Raw genomic sequence first — 22,493 nt, 5'->3', positions numbered from 1 at the left:
TTGCATGATGGTTTTGTCTTAATCAAAAACCAGGAAGAAGCATAGACTTTAACCACAATTTTAGCCAGAGGTATCAAAATTTCTATTGGATTTTAAGTTTCTACAATACAAACGTAGTATTCGGTACGCTCGTGTGATCTAACGGGCATGTTACAATTCACCAGGAGAAATTATTGCGAGATTTTGTGAGAATACGCCTAATTACCGCCGAAGCAATTTTATGCGAGTTCTGCTGATCAGTACTCAGATAATTGGCCATTTCTGATCACATTTGTCCTTCAATTTGTTCAAATTTATAGATAGGCAGTTTCTCACATGTTTCCGGAGCTTTTCCAGTAGACTATCTGACAAAGACGCGAGTCGCGAAAAGGGCCAGAAAAATTCTCTTCTCGCGCTCTCTCACGCCCTTATTAAAATTATAAACCCAAAGCCTGGCTTTTTTGTGTATTTTACATTGAAAATATAGCATATCAGTAAACGATTTGTGATAAAAAAATAGTATTTTATTGAAATATTGCACAGATATGTGGCGCCTAAGTGAGGTCTAAAACCAACTTTTTTTATAAATTCAGTGTCGATGCGGAGGCAGTTACTCTAAACCGAATTGATTAATATTTTGCATGACTTCATTTAAGCCCTAAAGGCACAAAATTTTGACTATTACATTACAGATATCTGAAAAAAAAATTTTCGCTCCACCCTATTGTATAATTCAAAAAATCTTTATTTCTTTATTTATTAAGCCTTTAGGCTTACATAAATACTAGCGACGGAAGCCTTAAAAGGTTTAAGCGTGTAATTGCGTGTGAACAATGAGATGTTGACATAAATTGCAAATCAAAAGTTATGTTCAAACCATAGAAGGAAATATTACAACGCTGAAAGAAATCAAAAAGTTATCTTACCTGATCGCTCAGCCTCTTGGAAGAGTCCTCGTCCATAACAACGGGCGAGGGAATCTTCCGTTTGCGTCGGAAGCTGGGCATCTTGGGGATTGCGGCGCGAAGACCCAGCCCTATGCCGATGCTGTAGCCTCCCAGCTCTAGACCGAGGTCTCGAGACTCCATGATGGATTTTATTGAGTCCACTGCGGTCTCTTCTTTCTTGTTTGATATGTCCTGGGTACGGTGGAAAATTGCTATCAGATTTTTGGTAGGGAATAGTGTTGTTTTGAAGAATAGAATAGAATTGAATTTCTTTATTGCGGTAAATGTTATGGAAGTTACAAGATAGTGTTATAGTTTTTTGGCCGTATTCAGAGCTATTTTTTATAATTATTTATTGCTCCAATAAAACAGAAACTATTATTACTGGTTATTGAGATGGAGATGGTACCATATTCTATATTTTTTGAAGAAGAAATAAGGCACAAATCAATAAAAATATTCTGAATGTTAGGCCTGAAAAAATATTAACTTCTTTTAACTGTCTTAATTGGCTACAAAAGCAGTTTTTCTTACTTTAAGCGGTTCGCCAGGTTGTCCCGCCTCCTCCTTAGGTTTGGCTAAGCGTGCCTTTCGACTCTGCTCGTCCCACCATTGTTCAAAACTCTTGAACGCGGTGCTTTCGATCATCTTCTTGTTGAAATCCCGTTTCAGGATGTGCTTCAGTTCTGACGTCACCCGCTCGATTATGCTGTTTATTGTTGGGTAGTACGGGTTGTCCAGTTCCTGTGATTTTAAGAAGATAAATAAACATTATTTTTAGTTAAAAAGGTTGTCTGTCAGGTCGGGAGAAAAAGTAGGCAGCTAAAATCTATTTTTTGAACAACAGATAAATTATAACCCATTCTATCCCATCCCAGACGTTTATTGTAAGGCAAAGTCTATACTTTGCCTTACAATAAACGTCTGGAATGGGATAGCCATGTTTCTCGATTGATAAAAATACATGTATGATAGCATACATCAATATGAAATGTGATCAACATGTTTTAATAAGCTGAGGTATTTCTTCTGATCTAACCTGTTTTTATCAGCCTATAAGAACAGGTTAGATCTAGTTTACGTACATAAGCATGCATAGTATGTTTGTTGAAAATTTATAATTATTATTTTGTCGGCTTTGCAGCACACGGGACAAAATTGGCCTGGTTCTTTGAGTGGGGATATAGATCCAACACATAGAGGTGATAGAGGCGAAAATACAATCATGAAATGTAAAAATGGTACACACAAGCTGAAATATCATCATCGTTTCCATCAGAGGGCTTAGTGCGAGTTTACATAAAACGTCCTCACTAGTGAGCGTGTTAAAAAAATATATGAAAATTTTAGTTCTTGAAAGTTTCCGCTAGGGGCGCTGTTCAATCCGTCATAGATTAAATGTCATTTTTTTACGCGCTCACTAGTGACGACGTTTGATGTAAACTCACACTAAGCCTCTGGTCAGTAAATATCGTACATACCTGCTGCGTCACAGCGGGCTCCGGATACGGCTGGTAGTGGTGCGGCAGGATGGGAGGCGCCGCGAATGCGCCACCGTATGCTAAAGACATGTCCGGCGCGCCGTACGCTGGAGGCGGGTACGCTAAACACGACAAAAAACTCATAAAATTCATTTTATGAGTATTTTAGTCCTACTAATATTAAAAATGCGAAAGTTTGGATGTCTGATGTCTGGATGTTTGTTACTCTTTCACGCAAAAACTACTGAATGGATTTTGATGAAACTTTACAGTGTTATTGTTTATAACCCAGAATAACATATAGGCCATAATTTATGACGATCTGTGAGAAACTAAATTTCACGCGGGTGAAGCCGCGGGCAAAAGCTAGTAGACAATAAATGAAGAATGAAGAAGCAGCGCAAGAAAACAGTTATCTTTATACTATTGTAGTCAAAAGTTACAATTGCGCCTTCGTTTTAAGTGGCAAATATTTGGGTTTTTGAAAATGAAGATTACGCCAATGTCAAAACATGCTAAATATTCATTATGATTATTCTAAAAGCTTAAACACTGCACTGTCTTGTCCTTATGCTTTCCGGCAGACAACAGATGCATTCAACTGGCGCTCAATGAAGTTTTGATAGGAAATGTAACAAGTTATTTTCAGCAGATTATTCCATTTTAAAATGATATCAATTTCCCATTTTATTTTGAACTTTGTCGTTAGTATAAAGTTGAACACCGATTCCACCAGATAAATCTACTACAATATGACGAATTTCCCCAATGAACCTTTGAACTTTATGACCTTAGTAATAAGACTCAAAATCAATGCTCCACTCACCGGTGGGCGGCCACACGGGTTGATAGTAGTGCGGGTGCGCAGGCGGCGGCCCGTAGTACGCTTCCGCGGGCACCTGCTCCTCGATCTTGGCCTCCGTCGACGACAGCGAGGACAGCGACATCTGCAATATACTGAGCTTTTAGAAGGCCTAAAATAAAAATCGCATTTACAAACAGACAATAGTGATTTAGTCTCAAGTTATGTCTCTTTTTCTGCATGGAAATCAGTGTTTCCCTCGGGAGGCGTATAACTGAAGGTAGACCTAAGCGATAAAAAAACGGCAAAGGTTGTTCGCTGAATTATATTTTATTGTGTAGTAGGTAGTTAGTTTCGCTATTTCTTTCAATATGTTTGACACATGTCATCCTTCTGTTGTCATTCAGGCAACAGTCAGTCCTTATTGCGTCATGTTATGTTGTCATACATAACGTACCTATTCTATGTCGTGCATACCTGGTCGTCATCCAAGTTGTCGCGTTCCTTATCGGGCGGCGCGAGCGGCGATCGACGCGGCTCGTCGCCAGTCAGTAGCTCATCTTCCGACGACGAAATGTCGGAACCGATTTTGTCCATAGCTGGGAAGCGCCGCCGCTCCTCCTTCTTTGACTTCTGCAATGAAATAAGACTCAATAAGTGCAGTAATAAAAAATGGTCCTTCGAGCCGGATACGGAAAAATAAATTTCAGTATTAGCTACAAGATTTAGAGTAGAAACTGTATGTGTAAATATTTGAAACAATCTTATGACTTAAAACTCTCAAATTTTCAAATAATGGCAATTTAATATAAGTTACATTTTCAATGCAAGGTTGGTTATCTAACTAAAACGAAAACTAATACTAACCCATTCAACAGTCACTTTGAGGCACTCAAGGTAGAACTCCCGAGATAGGTACGGAGAAGGCGTGTTTGATAGCGGTTCCGGGTCGATGTCTTTCTTCGGGTTTATTGATATTATACTGTTCCGATCTTCACTACCGGACCCTGAAGAATAAAAAACATAATCACATGTCATTCGGCTGAAAAGAAGAAAAAGACATAAAAAACATAAATTGTATCATTTTCCAGAAAAATTATCTCATATCATTGTAAAAAGGATAATATCTTTGGGGGGGTCAGTCTGACAACACCAGGGTGATGACCTCATTCGTTACTCATAAGAAAACAAAAACATTAGTGTACCTTCAATAAAACTAGAAATAATATCAACTTTAAAGGATGATGGGCACTTTTCTATGGAATCTGGGCGTAAAACCAACAGAAATGTAACTACTATTATTTGTTAGGACTTAATATCAGAAATATATTTTCATATAAATAACTACCAAAAACTCCCGGGTTTGCTTGGAAATTGACCTAATGTGTAATAGTAATAGGCGCTTTAATGAGCAAACAAAAAATATTATTAATTAATATAACTTATCTACTTACATTTTAAATACATTAAGTTATTTAATCATTATTATGTCCAACAGTCCAGCAGTGGGGCCAACAAATGGTATTTTTTAAACCATGTTCTACATTATAAGCGTACGACCATACCTATCTTATCTTATCTTATTTAGGGCCGCGCATGGGCGCAGTGCACGTCGACCCATCGGGATCTTTTGTGCTTCCCTATACCTTTATCCCCCCTCATCCGCAAAGATCCTATCCATATAGTGGATCAAGAGCTTGGGTGAGAAGGACCTATATTCTTCTGGTGTCGGATAAGCCGACCCCAGGAGACCCATTCTAGTTCTAGCTAGCGCGTCACATTCGCAGAGTAGGTGTTTCATGGACTCCGCATGTTCTCCACATGCTCGACAGCTGTCATCCGTAGTTAGGCCCATTTTGTGGAGCATGTGGTTTGTAGTGTAGTGTCCTGTTAGCGCACCCGTGATCACTCGGGCTTGCCTTCTGTTTCCATTGAGTATGAGCTTTTCCCATGATCTTGTGTTTCCAACTAGGAATAGTTTGGAGTGGCTCATACCGTTGGAGCTTTCCCATTCAGCTCTGTGCTTCCTGGATATATATTGCCTCATGGCCATGTGTAAAGTGCTCATAGATAAGGGCACTATCGGCTCTGGCCCAATAGGTGCCGCCTCTGACCCTTGTCTCGCTAGACTGTCGGCTCTCTCATTGCCTTCGATCCCAGTATGTCCAGGTACCCACATGAGGGTCACCCTGTTGTGCCTTCCAAGCTTATTCAGTGCCAAGATTGCCTCCAGAACGAGTCTGGATCCAACCCTCACTGAGGCAATGGCTTTGAGTGCTGCCTGACTGTCACTTAATATGTAAATGTCACGCTTTTTATGCGCCTGTTCTATATTCCTTACTGCGCACATGATTATAGCATAGGTTTCAGCTTGAAACACTGTTGCAAACCTCCCTAAGCTTTCACTGTGCTCAGATTGTTTGGAGTAGACGCCCGCTCCTGTTCCTGAAACTGACGACCATACCTAGGTACCATTTAGAGAAATGACATGAACACAGTCATGTTTCAATGGGATTTCTACCAGTTAAGTTGTAGTGTTGTCGCATAATCGATCACGGATCGATTATTAATCGATATTGCCAAATAACGATTTATCGATTAACAATTCGATTAATCGATTTATTGATTACCATCATTACTATCATTTGATTTTTAATTCAATTCCTTATTTTCAGCAATATAATCGATTATTGCAATCGAATAATCGATTACGATTATGATTTATTCGGTATACATACTTACTAAAACGATAGAATCGATAGTAAGATAAATGATACAATACTCTCAATATGATCGATAAAAGCAATCTAATTGACCTAATACTATTTTTATTACCCTAATGTGATGTGAAATACTATGGAAACTTTGCATATTCAACGGCCTCTATCTCCGTATCCCCGCGTATTTCAGGATTGTTGTCATACTATGAAATGAAGTACTAGTATTAAGCTTTAATTTAGTATACTTTTTGTTTCTGTTGGTTTAACGCCCAATATGCCCATCATCCATTTCAACAATAAAACTTAACTCGTAATTTACTCGACATTCTTGGCGACAGGGATATACGTTCAAATATAGTTGCCCCTAACATGTAGTTTTGACAAGTTACCGTGTCATTAAACATTAATATTCACTCACCGTCATCATCCGAGGGCGGCTGGGGAGCATCGAGGTCTGGTATGTTGGCCGGGATCCTCTCGTCGTCTTCCTCTTCAGACGATATACCCAGCGCTAGGAAGGGAGGCGCCAGGCCTCCGCCCCCGCTTGCGCCTTTGAGCAACATTGCTATTCTGTGTAAAGGAAAAAAAAAAACAATTTTAATAGCGCAGGCAAGTAATAATACAATTTTGTTTTAAACTTTAGATGTAAGAAGCATACTAAATTTTCTTTATTGCTCGGTTGGTATCGGCCTGCATCCAACGCCTTCCTGCTACCTTAATGAGATCGTCGGTCACCTTACGATACCTACGTAAATTGTTAAATATTATTATTTTGTTCGCGATTATAATGAAATGCAGGACGGCTTCGCTGGATAAAAAGTATGGATGGGGGTAAAATTTCCGTTGCGACTTGATGCCACCCGTCTACTTTCGGTGTCAGTGTGACGTTCTAATTTTTGGACACCCTGTTTGTAATGCAACTTAAGGCGATTAGAGTCCTCAATGACCTTGGGCGTTTGACCTTCACGCCGCGTGCAACACCCGCGTACCCCGCACCAAAAACTCCGATTTGACACCGATCAAAAATACACGGGCATAGGTAGATACAGAATAGAAGCTCTTTCTTCATACATTACTGCCTATTATTTTAAACTTAAATTGATGAACCTTGATGTCGGTGTCATTTAACTCAGGCGTAAAGGTATTTAATAAAAATAACAAAATCCATGAACATTTTGTACGGGATAAAATTTTATTTTATTTTTCGTAAATTTTCTAATGCTTTTGTCGGTTCAGTCGTTCTCGAAATTTGAACAAACCCGACTTTATTACAAGCTTTTATTTAGCTTGCAATTTATGATGTATGTAGGTAATTATATAAATGTTTGTTCGGGTGGAATCTTGCAAGCTGAATTAGTAACTTCCTGACGACAACTAGGCTAGATGACAAAATTTCAATTATTTGTCCGTCAGACAGATAATTAGAAAATATTAGACTCATATTTTTTATTTTCTTTCATAATTAAATAATAACAATGCTACATCGAGTTGAAATGGCGCGATACGCCACGCTTGAGTAGAATTTTTACTCAAATGTGACGTCACGCGACATTTCAACTCAATATTATAATACTGTAATTATTCGATTATGGAAAAAATTAAAAAATATGAGTCTAATATTTTCTAATTATCTGTCTGGCGGACTAAATAGAATTTCGATTTCATTACCCAGTCATCATCCCTATTGGAACGCATTAGTACCTAGTATTGTCTATGGCCTAAAAAAGCAAATGTTTCTGCTTTTGTCTATCACTTATGAAGAATAAACTGAAAATGTATTTGTCTTTTTATTAGAAATCCTTCGTCAATTGATTGAGTTAAAATTTCGGATATACATGTAATTCGGGTGACAATGCAATATTGTGATGACATGGAGCTGATCTGATGGTAGAGCTGGAATGCCAGTGGCCCCATAGCAACTCCGAAATTAAACGATTCCATCGAGTTTAGGCTCGTTTGATTTGTATTTATTTATTATTATACCTAAATAATTTCATTACAATTTTCTAAAAATGCACAAAAACTTAAAAATCTTGAAAACGGTGATATTTTTACTGGGGTCAAAATTGGACGTTAGGGAGACCATGGCGAGGCCTATCGATGATTGAAGGGTTATCCATTGTTTTTGGAACACCCTGTATATGCAAGTACCTAATGTTATGTAAATACGCTACTTGGAAAATCATGAGTCTTCAATTCTCTAAGGTACCTAAACTGCAGGGTCTGATGATGGAGGATGGAGGTGGAATGTGGCCATAGGAATAGGCTAGTTTCTTAAAAAAAGACTTCTGGTCCGTCAATTTTACATTATCAAAAAATATTGGACACAGGATATTTTTATATGTCAATTAAACAAGTAATTGTAAAGTTATTGGTTTGGTAATTTAGGGAAGTTTATTCGCACTTAACATGAAAAATATGGTATCAATGCACCTATACCGGTATAATGTAGAGTACCTATGCAACTTCAGTGGCAACAACAAGGTCTACTGAGTACCTATAGTCTACTAAAGGCATGAAATAGATTAATTTCACTAAAAATTAAAACCAACTCCAAAACGAATCACCAAAAGGTAGGCTGCCACCGACTCCGAAAATGGCTAATTTGTAATCAGTATCCAAATTTTTAATAAGCTCTATAGAACAATTCAGTACCACTTTATCTTATTTTTTTTTAATGTGACAGGAGGCAAACGAGCAAACGGATCACCTGTTGGTAAATGATTACCGTCGCCCATAAACACCCGCAGACCCATGTGCGTTACAGGTGTTATTTTTAATTGTGGTATTTTCGCGAAGAAACATATTGAAAATCTAATTCTAATAAGTATGAAAAATATAATTTGTTTTCTTCACGTAAATCGATTAAGTTACAGATTCTGACTAGCTCCTAATTTGGATACTGATTGCAAAGGCCTAGTAAATAAATAACGTAATAATTTTTCTACTTGTATTTATCTAGTGCAGTTGTTTTGGAGTCAATTATAGTTTTTTTACACTAATAGATTCTATTCAGGTAGAAAATAGCGTCTGAGCGCGTCATAATTCAATTGTATCGTCTGACTGCACGTACTCTATGAACAATTCTGACATAAAATCTTTTGTCGAACAAAAGCTGGGTTGCACCATCTTACTTCAACTTTGACAAGCGTCAAAAGTCTGTCTAACTCCATACAAAAAACACCGGTTATCGCCAAAGCTACGGTCAAAGTTAGGTCACGTCAGGTGGTGCAACTCAGCCAAAGAAAAAATTCATTTTGATCGCTAATGTCAGTTTGCAGCGAGTGACACAACCTCCCCGTCTGAAGGCCAGCGGCCGACTGCCGCCCGCACCCCGCGAAGGCCCCCTCAACAGCAAAACGTTCGGAATTTATCAAAAGTAAAATTTATGAATGAAAGTAATGTTCGATTGAAAAACGCAACGTGTCATTTAAAGATTAAAGAATTCCTAATCTATTCGTGCAAAAATCTTTTAAATTAACATAGCCGTTTTGGAGGAGTAGGGAATTTAAGTAAAAAATCGATGTCCCGTATTTATTTTTTTAATCCAAAACAAAGAGACGTAGCGAAAATTCAAACGTCACAAATGTAGTCCTTGAACTGTTGTATAACATATATTTTTTTCAACTATTTCTGTCCAGCAGTAAAAGAGGAGTAGGCTTTACAAAATGCCCATTTGGCGCGGATTGAGGACTCTAATCGCCTTAATATCTCTTCCTCTAAGATCCTCAATGTTGTACAAACCATTTCCGTACACCAGTTACGATCAAGATGAATTGAAAAGCAGAAAAGCTTGATTGGTCTTAAGCGTTATGTCTAATGCAACTTAATGTTACCGTCTCTTTTAAAAAAAACGTTGTTCGGAGTATTTCCATACCTGGTGTCAAGATCCACGTTCTTGGGCTCGTCAGCAGGCGGCGGCGGCTTTGGTTCGGGCTCCTTGCTGTCCACAACGTCATCTGGTGGCCGCGCCTCCGCCGCCTCCACGATCTTGGTGTCCACCGGCGGCTCCTGACACCCGAATAGTTCTTATGTCGTAGTGTTAGGTATCATTATACAACAAAGTCTGGTGTGGTAAGACAAATGCTGTGGGATCGCGGGTCCTGCAGCCGATTTGTTGAAATTTTAATCAAGCTGTGGCATCTTATGTCATGGTGTTAAGTGTCATTTTACAACAAAAAGTGTGGTGTGGAAGGTTAAATAGTGTATGATTTTATTTCGTTAAAAGGAAAAACTTATAATCTGATGTGTGAATGTAATGATATTATAATGATAGTGAAGTATCGTTTAAGCGGCAATATGTGTTACTTATCAAAGATATGTCAATCAAATTTCTCGGTAAGTATACAAATACACACATGCCACTTTTCATCTGAAAGAAATATTATTTCGTACTTCGGAGAGCACGTTAAGTTGAAGGTTTGATTGAACTATGCCGAAGGCCTACGGCTCATTTAACATGGCTAGTAAAAAAGTAGTATTCAAATTATCCTATTCCTAATAAAAATTACATATTGAATAACAAATTTACATAGGAAATGTAATTAACCACAAAGAAGCATGCAGCATGCGTTGTGAATGAGAAAAGCGAAGATGAAATGAATGACATGCCATAAAGTGCAAGCATGCTGATTAAGCTTTTTTAAGCACTTACCTTGAAATTATTTTATACACTTAAACCTCAACTTTCTTAATTAACCTAGAAAACTATTAAAAGTGCAATAATTACTACTTTTAGCTACTCCCCAAATAATACAACAAAATAACATTAAATCTACATTGATTTAACTTTAAATGTGTATGAATACTAAATTAATTTATTTTTCATGACATTAATTTTGATTAAAAAATGTTTCAACTTTCAAATCTTTTAACAAATCCAAAAGGCATTTTCATTGCACTAAAAAGTATAGTCACGAACACAAAAAATACTAAGAGGCTGTAATAAGAGGTATACAGGTTGTCCCAAAAACAATGGATAACCTTACAACTATCCATCGGCCTCCTCAAGATCTCTATAATATCAAAATCTCGAAATCCGTGATATTTTTACCTGGTCAAAATTTTATATTAGATAGACCATAGTGAGGCTTATCGATAGTTACAAGGTTATCCATTGTTTTTGGGACACCCTGTATGTAGTATATTTTTGCGCGTGACTATAGTCTGGTCTGCGATCACGTAGAATTTTGTCCAATGACCCCAGCTACCCATCCTTATCGCTCGCGCGTAATTATGTTGCTGTCGCGCTCGCACACTCACTGCGGGCGCCCGTCGCACAGTCGCGACAGTAATATAATTACGCGCGAGCGATAAGGAGGGTAATTGGATAAAATTCTACGTGCTCACAGACCGGGCTTTATACACAATACCAATCGATATCCTACGTGCCCCATACAGTAACCGTCTACTCGTGCAAGCAGTGCTAAAGCAGACCTTTTCCTTCTCTCTCTTCTCCTCCGGCGAGAGGTCGCGCTGCGCGGGAGTGGCGCCCGACCACGCGGGCGTCGCGCTCGACCGACTCGACCGCTCCAGCTTCGGTCATAGTATTGCTATAGTCTATTCCAGTTCGACTTTATGGTGATGATGTTAAGGTTCATTTTGAATGTGGAAATCGATTCACAACACATGACAGTCTACTCGGTTTATGGTTCAGTATGTCGATTATTTCTATCCTTTTCACTCATTTAGTGTAAGAATGAGACAAAAATATAGTCAAAGGCACTGGGAAAATAAGAAATTTTGCAGGCAGATTTTATGATAATGTAATCAAAACAGGTGCGTTTGACTGTGAATCGATTTATTCATGGATTCACTCAGCATAAACATTGTATTTGTCGATTCTATCAATCTTTTTCACTCGATGTGAGAATGATAAAAAAATGTAGTCAAATATGTACATGCATAAAACTTTCAAGCTGAGTATCTTCAAGTATGTTGTGTTTCGATTCTTGAAAATCGGATTGGAATAGACGTAATGTCTTTGCTTATATTTTTCAAAGAAATTTTGTGAAAACTATAAACAAAGACCGTGGAAAAACCAACGGCAGTCAGAAAATAGATACGCTTTGTTTCAGTATGAATTGATGCCATGAAATGAATGTGAAATGTTCGATTGTAACGCCTGTCAGCTATTAGGTCGCGAAGTAAAATCGTTACCATTACACAATCGATCGTAAGTTTACTTTACTTACATGTTAAATGGGATAATTAATATGCAAATATGGAGTAATTTCAACACAGATTATTGTGTTAGTGTCAAATATCACAAATCAAGAACACAATAAAACACGTGTGATGATGATGATGAAAAAGCTTAATCTTACGTTTTCACTTAATTAAACCAGAAATGAATAGTGGCAAATATTGTAAAGCTTTCAAGAATGATGGTGGTGATGAAATTATGTACAAAGAAATGGTAAATAATAGTTTTAATGTACTTTTATATGCTTGTTAAACTAGAGAATAAGATGATGATGTATCCATAATGGATGGGAGCATTTTAATCAAGAAGATGGTCCTATTCATTTAATATTTTTTTATGAGTTTGCCAATTGCAGGCCAAGAGCTAAGCTAAGTTAGTTTAGTTTAGATCGCTAACTGACGCAGTTTCCTATAGTTGTGTGCAGACTATGAAAACACTATGGAAAACTGCGTCAGTTATGCGAGATATTCTAAACTGACATAGCTCAGCTTTTGGTCTGCAACCGGCATTAGGCTGCGTCCCACCAGAGAAGTGCAAGTATGCGTAGCGAGGGATGTGTTTGTAAAGAACCAAGAGAATCGCTTCATTTACCTCACCTCGGTGCCTCGGTAAGCTACGCATCCTCGCACATCTCTGGTGGAAACGCAGCCTTAACGTCGTATCCCATTTGACACGGTAAAATAAGTCTTAGGCTGAGTTGCACCACCTAACTTTGACCGTAACTTTAACGATAACCGGTGTTTTTTGTATGAAGTTTGACAGATTTTTGACGTTTGTTAAAGTCAAAGTAAGATGGTGCAACCCAACCTTAATGTATTAGACTTACGTGCGAGTGGTGGTGGGCAGTGTGGTGCGGGTGCCGCCAGTCGCCCCACCAAGCCATGCCGCTGCCGCCGGGTGCGCCCGCGCCGTAAGTGTAGCTGTAGCTGGAATACACCTTTACGTTAATTACGTAATTTTGATCTCAGTTTCGAACGATAAGATGGGTGCGGGGATCGGTCCTATTTAGTGGGTCTAACTCGCTGAACTCATTCAGCGTAAACAAAAGTATCAGGGGCAGGTGCCCAAAAAAAGAAGTCCAGTCTTACACCCCGCACCCCTCATATTGAGATGTAATTTGACCCTAAACTGAATGCTATCCAAAAATTAATGAGATGCTTTGGTAGATTGGTAGTTTACTACTAAAAGTTATCAGGGATACAAAGCACTCCCGTTTAACAGTTGCGCGCACAGCATGGTCACAAAGTAGCTAGAGACATTGTTTGTTTTCTTACACAGTACTAACCTGGACTGGTAGTAGGAGTCGTAGGGCACCGGACCAGCCGGCGTATACGGAACTTCAGGCGGGTGGCTCGACGACGTATACGTAGACTCGGTCTCGCTCACGACGCGACTGTGCCGCTCTCGGTGCCTTTTGTATGCGAAAATACATTTTGCTATTTATTTATACATGAAAAGCTTTAATAAGAATAGAATAACTCGACAAGAATCAGGCTGGTACAAAAAAGCAATAACAAAAAAAAAATAAAAAATACAAAAAATTGCACAGTAAAAAAATGCTAAACCAGCATAACCCTATGCCATAAATGCCCGCTCAGCGATTTTCGCAAGTCCGCAACACACGAATAAAAAACAAAAATGATCTACACATTATTCCATTTCAATTCACATTTTTAACCGTGCTGGGTACAATACTTTTGATCAACTGGAATATGGAAAGTTTACATATTTTTAAACATCAAATAACTTGTTCAAATCAAAAAACCAAATTCTGTTCATGCAATCTAATTACTTATTTAGAATATAAGAATATACCTCCGTCTACATTTCCTCCTGCATCGTCGGCTTGTAAAATAGACAAATAATTGTAGAATAATACATTTGTAAATAGAGAAATAACAAAAATTACAACCACATAGATTTATAAGGAGTCAAAACTTTATTTTACAAAGAGTCAAAGAACGCCTCGAGCTATTATAGTGATTGACTGAGTGTTACTTTATGAAGGCGGTCCCCCCACTAACTCAGATCCATAATTAGTGGCTTATTTTCTATTTTTCCCTTTTAAGAGAATCAAATCAATCAATCTCTTTATATTTTAAATACAAAACGAAATCAAAATCCAGCTTGTCTCGAAAACTTCACTTCGGAAGTTTCAACCACACCATGGCGTTCTGCACGCGTGGTGTGGTTGAATCTTAAATTGTGCCATTCAAGAATAACTTATTTTAATAAGGAAATAATTAGGACAATTTATTGTTATAGGTGTACCAGAATCTCATGGCAAATAGGGAAAATAAACTTTGTTGAGAGCAATACTGGGGAAATTGGAATAAACGATCTTGATACTGTTTAATTTTTTACTTTTATGACTAATATTAATGAACATGAAGTACGAATATACATTTTAGGTAGGTATGTGTATGAAGAATGTTGTTATACATCAGGTTTTTAACATAGGAAAATGTCTTGGAAATTAAATAAATCGTCTGTGAGAAAAGAAATGTCTTAGAAATTAATTATTTAAATTACCTACATATTTTCGCGTGGAACTGAAACATAGGCGGTGCCATTCTTTTTGTATATGGCCAGGTCTGGGTTATTTAAAAAAAAGGTTACAAAATTTTACTAAGAAAGAATCTTGAGTGACCCTAGCTGAAAAATTAAAAACTGCTAGATTTAAAAAAAAAATGAACTGGCTGGATCATGGGTGATTTACTGTTTGTACTCCGAATGACTGTGTGAATACACCGATCAAAATGGCGTGAATAGTTATGCGCAAATTTAGGGCCCTGTAACTTATTTACTTGTAGAGATATTTTCATGATTACTTCACAATTATTATTAGTTCTACTTATATTTATTTCAAGTTTATTTCAAAGAAAAAAATTGGAAACTTCTCCATTATTCAATCTTGCTTTATGAAATCTTTTTCAATTTTCTTTACATGGTCATAACATCTGCACCAATTTGTGAGATATACCTGAAAACCCCGATAAAGCAGCTATTAAGTAAGAATAATATAAAAAACACAACCCTCCTTCTGACACAGTTGGGTAATAAACTAAATGTATCAAAACATTTCAGTCCAACTTACTGTCAACTCGACGACGCGCTTTAGAATCAAAGATCGACTTTGAATTATGCCTTATTTTACAATTCACATTGAAAACAATATGCCTTGCTTGAACTTTTTCGACTTTTTCACAAAAATAACAAATAGTCAAGAAGAGATTACAAAAATTTTGCAGTGGCTGACAGATTTCATAATTTTCTTTGACAGGTGACAATTAAACCATAGACAATTGCCATATGAAAAACACACTTTTCCAATATTTTTGTTTGCCATGAGATTCTGGTACACCTATAGTAATGCAATGTTAGTTATGCAAACAAAAGCATTTAAATACAAGCGAAACTCACCTCTCCCTATCCCCTCTATCACGCTCTTTCTCCCGCTCGCGGTCGCGGTCACGGTCTCTATCACGCTCTCGGTCCCTATCCCGGTCCCGGTCCCGGTCTCGATCGCGGTCGCCGCGGCTGCGGTAGCGGTGGCGGTACTCGCGCTCTTCGTCCGACCACCGCGTGTTGCTGTCACTGTGCTCCACGTCTTTGAAGCGAGGAGGGTACGGCTCCTAAAACAGTTAATTAAACCTTTTTCACTACACACTAATGCCCGTTTTCACCATCAAACCCTAATTTTTAAGTGACGCCTAAGGTATCACATAATAAGAAGTTTGTTTTCATAGGGGTCACTTAAAAATTAGGGATTCATGGTTAAAACGGCTATAAGGCTCCTAGAAAAGGTATTCAGATCTTTTTCAAAACACTGTGTCAAATCAAATGACATAATTATTATTTGTTTGTGAAAAAGTGTACCTATAGTAGAAAAAATACTGAATTAATTAACAGAAAAAGAAAATAAGTTAATCAGACATACAACTGTAAACAAAAGCTTTTCTAATGATCTTACTGTGGATCTTTAATTCTTATCAAACATACAGCCAGAGAATTTGAAAAGTAAGTGTAGGTACTATAAATTATAAAAACACACCAACAATAGTCCACATAATAATCAGAACAACTTGTATCTTCAATAAAATTAGTCATAATTTAATACACAATAATAAACTGTAATTTTAAAATGACAATTTAAAAAACAAACCTTTTCAACAATTTTCGTCTCCTCTAACCGCTTGCTGAGTGTTGGGTCCAACTTCTGTGCCCTCACATCTTCAACGAGCAATGGAGGCTTGGCTAGAGGCATCGACATGTGCACCTTCTTCTCCATAGTCTTATCCTCGAACATCTCTTGGCAGCGCTTGCCAAACGGATCATGGAAGACATCAAGCACCTATAACCATGATTCAGAAAACTTGTGATCTTGCCTGACCACCAATGATTTGAGTAGGTACTTAAAACTAAGTTTTTATAAAGTTGGTAAATGGTATTTAATCATTTATTTATATTATGTAGTTGTAAATATTAAAAAAGAAATAATGTGTTGACTGGTGCTGGACCGATTTTATATCTAAGACAAATCATTTGTAATTTGTAAAGTTTATAATAAAATTTAAGCTTTGACTTACCTGGCCCATAACAGACTTGCCATTATACTTGTCTATACACAACTTTGAATATTTAACATCCTGAAATACTACTCTTGCAAATCCCAAATGCCTGTTTGTTAGTGGATGATAAAATATTGTCAATTCCTCATACGGGCCCACTTTGTTCATCATGTCTGCTAAAAATCCTCTATCTATGTTGTCATTAAGATTTCCTATAGTTATTTCTAGCAGAGGTGGAGTACCCACATAATTTTTATCTATTTTAAACCTGAAAATAACGATTGTTAAGTAGTTAATTCAATATACATGCTCAACATGTTGATTGCTTTCAATATAATTTGAAAATCCCGCCACAGTATTTTTATGTCAAATTTCGCTGTTATGTTGGCAACATTGCATGAGAGCTAATAAAAACAAAGAAGTAGAAATAACCAAAATGCAAATTACTTTTCCACATTTATCATCAAATAGAGGTATTTTTGTTTCAAAACAATTTGATTATTCTCATTAATGTAGCCATCATCATTTGATCACTACAATATGTAAAGGTAATAAGTAGAATATTGATCAACAAGAACACTGTAGTGTGCAAGCAAACTAACATAAACATTTGATCAAGAAAATAAGCAAAATTGGAAACAATCATATGAATTAGAATTTCACTCAAATGTACAAATTCTATCTACTATTATTACAAAAAAAAACAAAATGTTTCATTGTTATGAGAGTGAACGGGATAAAATGTAGCTAAACAAACTGTTACAATATTATTGTGATTTTAATATTACCTAGGAACTGGTAAATCTGCTGGTTCTAATCTATTCCATATTCTTGAGAGCTGTGACCGAGGATCTCTGCATTGTACAGGAGGATAAGTGGAATCTCCAGGTACACAACCATCATATCTATACAGTTTAGTAGCTCCCTTCATAAGAAATGGGTCCATAAGCAGTTTATAGTTTTTGGGTGCTTTGTGGAGCACTGCATTGTGTCCTGGAGTTTTATGCTCCATTCCTCCATTCATTCTAAAAGAAAAAAAAAACAAATTAATGTATTAGAAGACATAACCTCAACATTTTACAATAAATCTTCTTGTAATCTTATAGAAAACCCTTGGACCATATTTTAAGGTACCAGAATCTGAAAAATAATATAATACATTATTAGAATCAAATTATTATTGAAAAAACAAACCTGAAATGCTAAAAAAACAAGTAATAAAATACAAATATATTTCGTTTTGGTAGATGTTAGCAGGACAATGTGATACCATTATGATCTAGCACATAGATTGTCTTGCGTTTCATCATTGACATGATGAAATTATTAGTTTCACTTATTTATTACGCCAATAATGAGATAAAATGAAAAATCTTATTACAAGCTCTCTCCATGGTGACGGACACTCAAGAACTGTGAATTATTGGGTAAAAATATACTCACATAAATATGTTTATACTGTAAATCGTATTCAAAATAGTCAATTCACATTATGTAGTAGTTTATAATATTTTTTCAGCAATATTAAATTTTTTACCGTAGTAATACAATAAATAAGACTTGCGATTGACTAAATGCACAATGTTTATCATGAAGTATTGAAATCTTTCCCAGTAAGTGTCACTGCAATAATTATAAAACTTCATGGACATGTTTTATTTTATTAGGTTGCTCAACTTGTCAGTGCTGTCAAGATAGTTGCCATATATGAAAATAAATATTTGGAAGAAATATCGAATGATATTAAATTTTCCTTAGAGTGGGGGAAGGGATATGGAATAAAATTACCTCCATCTAGAGATGGGTAGTGGGTAAAAACCCATTTCACCCGATTGGGTTAAAACTGGGTGATTTCACCCGATTGGGTTAAAACTGGGTTTTCCTAAGTCTGTCACTATAGCAATAATGTTAATAGCATTACTGTATTCCGGCATTTGGAGGAGGAGGAGGTAGGAAGCCATAGTTCCTTTGTAGTTGAAGTTCCCTTCCACCTTCAGCCTAATCATCAGTTTCCACCAGGTGTGATGAAGGGCAAGACCTTCCTCGTTGAGAATAAATACATGTTCTGTCCAGTTACTGCTCTAAATCTGTTCTACGTAATGTAAACTTAGAGGATTCCCAATATTAATTCACTCTAAGAAAGTCAAAAACATGTAACGGAATATCCGACTTACCACTTTTGTGGATCGATTAAAGGAAATAGTGGCCCATTAAGTACATGTATTTTTGTATTATTATGAGTGTTCAGGAAACGGCGCAGTTTTTAAAATGGTTTTGAACCTATGGAAGTTCTTTTTTTTACTTAAACTTTTAAGTTGAACATTTGATAGTGTTCTGATAATTTTAATGTTTCTAGCAAAACTTTTGTATCTTGAATCAAAGATAGGAAGGTGATTATTTTTTCAAACATCTGCAATTAATAACAAATCTGTCAAAGAAATCTGAAAAAAGTCAACCCAAAAAAAAGATGAAAATGTTTAAAGCCTACTAGTAGGTCATAAAATTTTAAAATATCACAAAATTAACTCTATCTCCTAAACTAAACACAATCGTCTTGGGGGTGATTTAGGTACACCTTGATGTAAGGAATCTAAATTTTTCTTTTAGACCTCAGTGTTTTGGCCACCCTGTATGTCGTCACCACTAATGTTGTCGTGTGGATGAATGGTAAAAATATCACGAAGTATTATCACATGATATGATATTCCTGAAATTCCTGTATCTCATGAAAAGTATTTTGTTTTTTTTACCACTAGTAACATTTTTTGTGGTCTTCGATTGTGTTGTTGCATCATCGATTTTAGGTAATTTTTGATAAATTACGATGATTTAGAAGCATTATTCATGTTTAATTAACATATCTGCGTTAAAGTAACCTATTTGTATCCCTTTTTAAAAAGTGGTGCTGTATTTACAGGCACAATGTCTGACAAGCTGATCCCTGTTGTCAAGGCCGAGGAGGCTGAAGAAGAGATGGTGGACCCTCAGACTCAACTGAGGGTACGTTCTTAAATGTTATCAGATAAAATATATTTTATCCAACACATAAATGTCAAATAACCTCAAACTTTGTTCCTGCTATAACCCTATAGGTTAGAAATTTTATTCCATTTCCAACTTTAATCAAAAAGAATCCACATAAAATTACCATGGTTAGATCAAATACCAACACAAAATGGTCATGTTTTGCTGAGAGAGAATAATTATTTAATATATGAACAAACATTCACCCTTTTTTTGTGATATCGCTGTTAAGTGTTAGAATTTATTTTGTTTCCTTTTCTAGTGTCCCTATCAAGATTCTGAAAAATCCCTAAAGGTTTTTTTTGTATACTTTTAGCTTTTATTTTATTTTAGTCTTAATTTATTTATTGTATAGTCCATTGAAAGTACTTTAGTCTTAGAAGTTGCATGTAAATATCTTTTATAAACTAGTCTACTTTACTACTACTAGCATCGAAAATAAGAATTGTATAAAGATTTTGTTGTAGATAATTTTCTGTTGTGTATTGTAAACGATATTGTTATTGAGTTTGGAAAATGTTTCAGATAATACCTAGTACCTAACTTTTATTTGCTTTTCAGGAAGAATGTTCGCAAAAGGCAGATGCTCAAAACATGTGGGGCAAATATCAGGAATGCAATGACCGTGTAAACTCTCGGTCCAAGACCACCGAGACTTGTGAAGAGGAACTCATTGACTACCTCCATGTCCTCGACAAATGTGTTACCAAAGACCTCTTCAACAGGCTAAAGTAAACTAATAAAACTACAATAGTTGTATTCTACCCATGGTTGAAAGAGAGCGGAGGCTAATGATCAGAATTGCATCTGTATGGATTAGTTTATATGTTGGGTGGAATCTTAGTGCTTTTAGTAAATTATTTACCCACTCTTTGTGTGAGAAACGGCCGGTGTTAATGTTATTGTTTATTTGTAAATAAATATCTACAGTTCATATCATCTCTTATTTGCACCTATCTATTTTTAATGTGCTGAGTAAACTTCAAACTAAAAATCCCATTTTACCTACCAGAGAGAAACATGTCATAATTTTAATTATAAGCCTAGACGCAGACCACCGACTTTTAGTTGGCTGATAGTTGGACCCAATTCTATTTTGTATGAAGAATGGGCCGATACCAATAAATTGGTGAAATGTGTCACTCACTTTCAAACATGCCCATACTGATTAATACATGTAAATCAGCCTTGTGGTTTATAATTACAATTACCCAGATATTGGAATTGGAAAACAATCCTAAAGGGATGATAATTTATAAAGCAAAAACTGATTTGTATAATATTTTTTTATTATAGCAAATATAAACATTTGGAAAGAAAACAACACAGTACATAATAGTTAAACTAAAAATATATCTGAAAATATACGCTCAAAGAATTCAGAATAAATACAAATGGCACAATTTAATAGAAGCTAAGACAAAAAATACATGATAAATCTTGGATATTTAAAAATTTGAATTATGTATACTCCAATTATTATCACAATACACTAGAGGTATATAAAACTTCCTAAAATTACAGAAAAATAAAGTCAAGCTTAGGAATGTGAAAAAAAAAACAATAAATGCGGAAATCACTGAAAGTCAACACATTTGATACTTAATTGCAAAAAGAATACATATTAATATTAATCATCACTTTATTGTTATAAAGTTTTGATAAAACAAGTTCTTAGACTAAGAATAATTCATTGTGTAATCATGTTCATAAACTACTACCTGAGTATCCAATTGACATCTCAAAAGCGGTGAAACCACATTCTTTCGCAAATTGTTAAGGTTCTCCAGACAAGGAATTTGCCTGGCTTTGGCATAATAAGTCACAAACAAATTGAATTTAAGTTGAGGCACAATTTTGAACTTAGACTAGTAATTAGCGTCTACTAAGCGTTAAACAATTTATCACGAATAATCGTTGAATGGAAAATAGATATCGTGCGGCTTTTTTTTTTATTAACTGCCTGTGAACTACATAATTTTAATTATTTTAGCCATAAAATTGGTTTATTGAAGCATAATGTAAGATCCACATCCCAACATAAAACCGTCTTAATAACACATTTTGTGACCCTAAAAAATACTTAACAAAATTAAAATAATCAAGAAATAAAATTTCAGGATGCACTGACATCCTTCCATAATTATACTGACAAGCATATCGGATACGTTTGTAATCCGTTTTACAGTTTAAGTAATAAAATATCTACTAACAATCAGTATAAAATATAAAATACGCATAGCTCGCATCCATCGCACACGCCATTCAGCTGCATTCATTCATCGCTGCACCCGAATTGGCGACGAGGGGCAAAGTGCAAGACTGCAAATACACTTTAGTTACAAAAACCGACCTTATTAACAACTACATAAGGTGCCGTAGTACTTGTTGAGCCGTTATCCGTACTATTTCCTAATCTGCTAAGTATATTATTTATATTAAATCAGAAAGTATCTAATCTTGAGCTTGCTGTCTGCCATAACATCGTCGGCAATACCCGGACGCAGCGATCTATGCATCTACCCGCGAATATCACACCGCAGTCTACGGAGCCTCCTCGTTACTAACTGGCGCCGACTTGCAGCACGTTGAAACAAATCTCGCAGACGCGTTGCGGCTTGTTCATGCCGAACTTCAGTATGGGCACGTCCTGGCTGGAACACTTGTTGCACAGCATGCGACCGCAGTGACGACTGTAATAAAAAATACACTAAAGAACCATTCTATAGGCTAGTACAAAATCGACGATGGTCAATCTAACTAA

General features: G+C 36.2%; 3 protein-coding genes across 3 annotated transcripts in view; 1 reads left to right on the top strand and 2 right to left on the bottom strand.

The window, feature by feature from the left end:
* LOC135082461 (histone-lysine N-methyltransferase SETD1) overlaps positions 1–18,101 on the bottom strand; it is a 39,751-nt gene extending 21,650 nt beyond the window's left edge. The window contains exons 1-15 of the mRNA XM_063977257.1: positions 17,900–18,101; positions 17,494–17,730; positions 16,724–16,973; positions 16,300–16,488; positions 15,558–15,769; positions 13,420–13,545; positions 12,961–13,060; positions 9,807–9,940; positions 6,348–6,499; positions 4,077–4,216; positions 3,687–3,842; positions 3,234–3,354; positions 2,408–2,529; positions 1,461–1,670; positions 906–1,118 (exon numbers count right to left, since the gene is read on the bottom strand). Of these exons, the coding sequence (XP_063833327.1) occupies positions 906–1,118; positions 1,461–1,670; positions 2,408–2,529; positions 3,234–3,354; positions 3,687–3,842; positions 4,077–4,216; positions 6,348–6,499; positions 9,807–9,940; positions 12,961–13,060; positions 13,420–13,545; positions 15,558–15,769; positions 16,300–16,488; positions 16,724–16,973; positions 17,494–17,729 (2,361 nt within the window). The 5' untranslated portion in view covers position 17,730; positions 17,900–18,101. The remainder of the gene's footprint in view (positions 1–905; positions 1,119–1,460; positions 1,671–2,407; positions 2,530–3,233; positions 3,355–3,686; positions 3,843–4,076; positions 4,217–6,347; positions 6,500–9,806; positions 9,941–12,960; positions 13,061–13,419; positions 13,546–15,557; positions 15,770–16,299; positions 16,489–16,723; positions 16,974–17,493; positions 17,731–17,899) is intronic.
* Positions 18,102–19,426: 1,325 nt separating this feature from the next.
* LOC135082283 (cytochrome b-c1 complex subunit 6, mitochondrial-like) lies at positions 19,427–20,663 on the top strand. Its single transcript, XM_063977063.1, has 3 exons — positions 19,427–19,509; positions 19,623–19,705; positions 20,291–20,663. The coding sequence occupies exons 1-3, from the start codon at positions 19,431–19,433 to the stop codon at positions 20,462–20,464; spliced, it is 336 nt and encodes a 111-aa protein (XP_063833133.1). The 5' UTR covers positions 19,427–19,430; the 3' UTR covers positions 20,465–20,663.
* A 337-nt stretch (positions 20,664–21,000) lies between these two features.
* Positions 21,001–22,493, bottom strand: part of LOC135082280 (rabankyrin-5) — a 47,228-nt gene continuing 45,735 nt past the window's right edge. Inside the window, exon 21 of the mRNA XM_063977058.1 lies at positions 21,001–22,422. Coding sequence (XP_063833128.1) covers positions 22,293–22,422 — 130 coding nt within the window. The 3' untranslated portion in view covers positions 21,001–22,292. The remainder of the gene's footprint in view (positions 22,423–22,493) is intronic.

This window comes from Ostrinia nubilalis, chromosome 21 (genome assembly GCF_963855985.1).
Source record: "Ostrinia nubilalis chromosome 21, ilOstNubi1.1, whole genome shotgun sequence".
Taxonomy (NCBI): Eukaryota; Metazoa; Arthropoda; class Insecta; order Lepidoptera; family Crambidae; genus Ostrinia; species Ostrinia nubilalis.
This window is presented reverse-complemented; position numbering and strand designations above follow the sequence as displayed.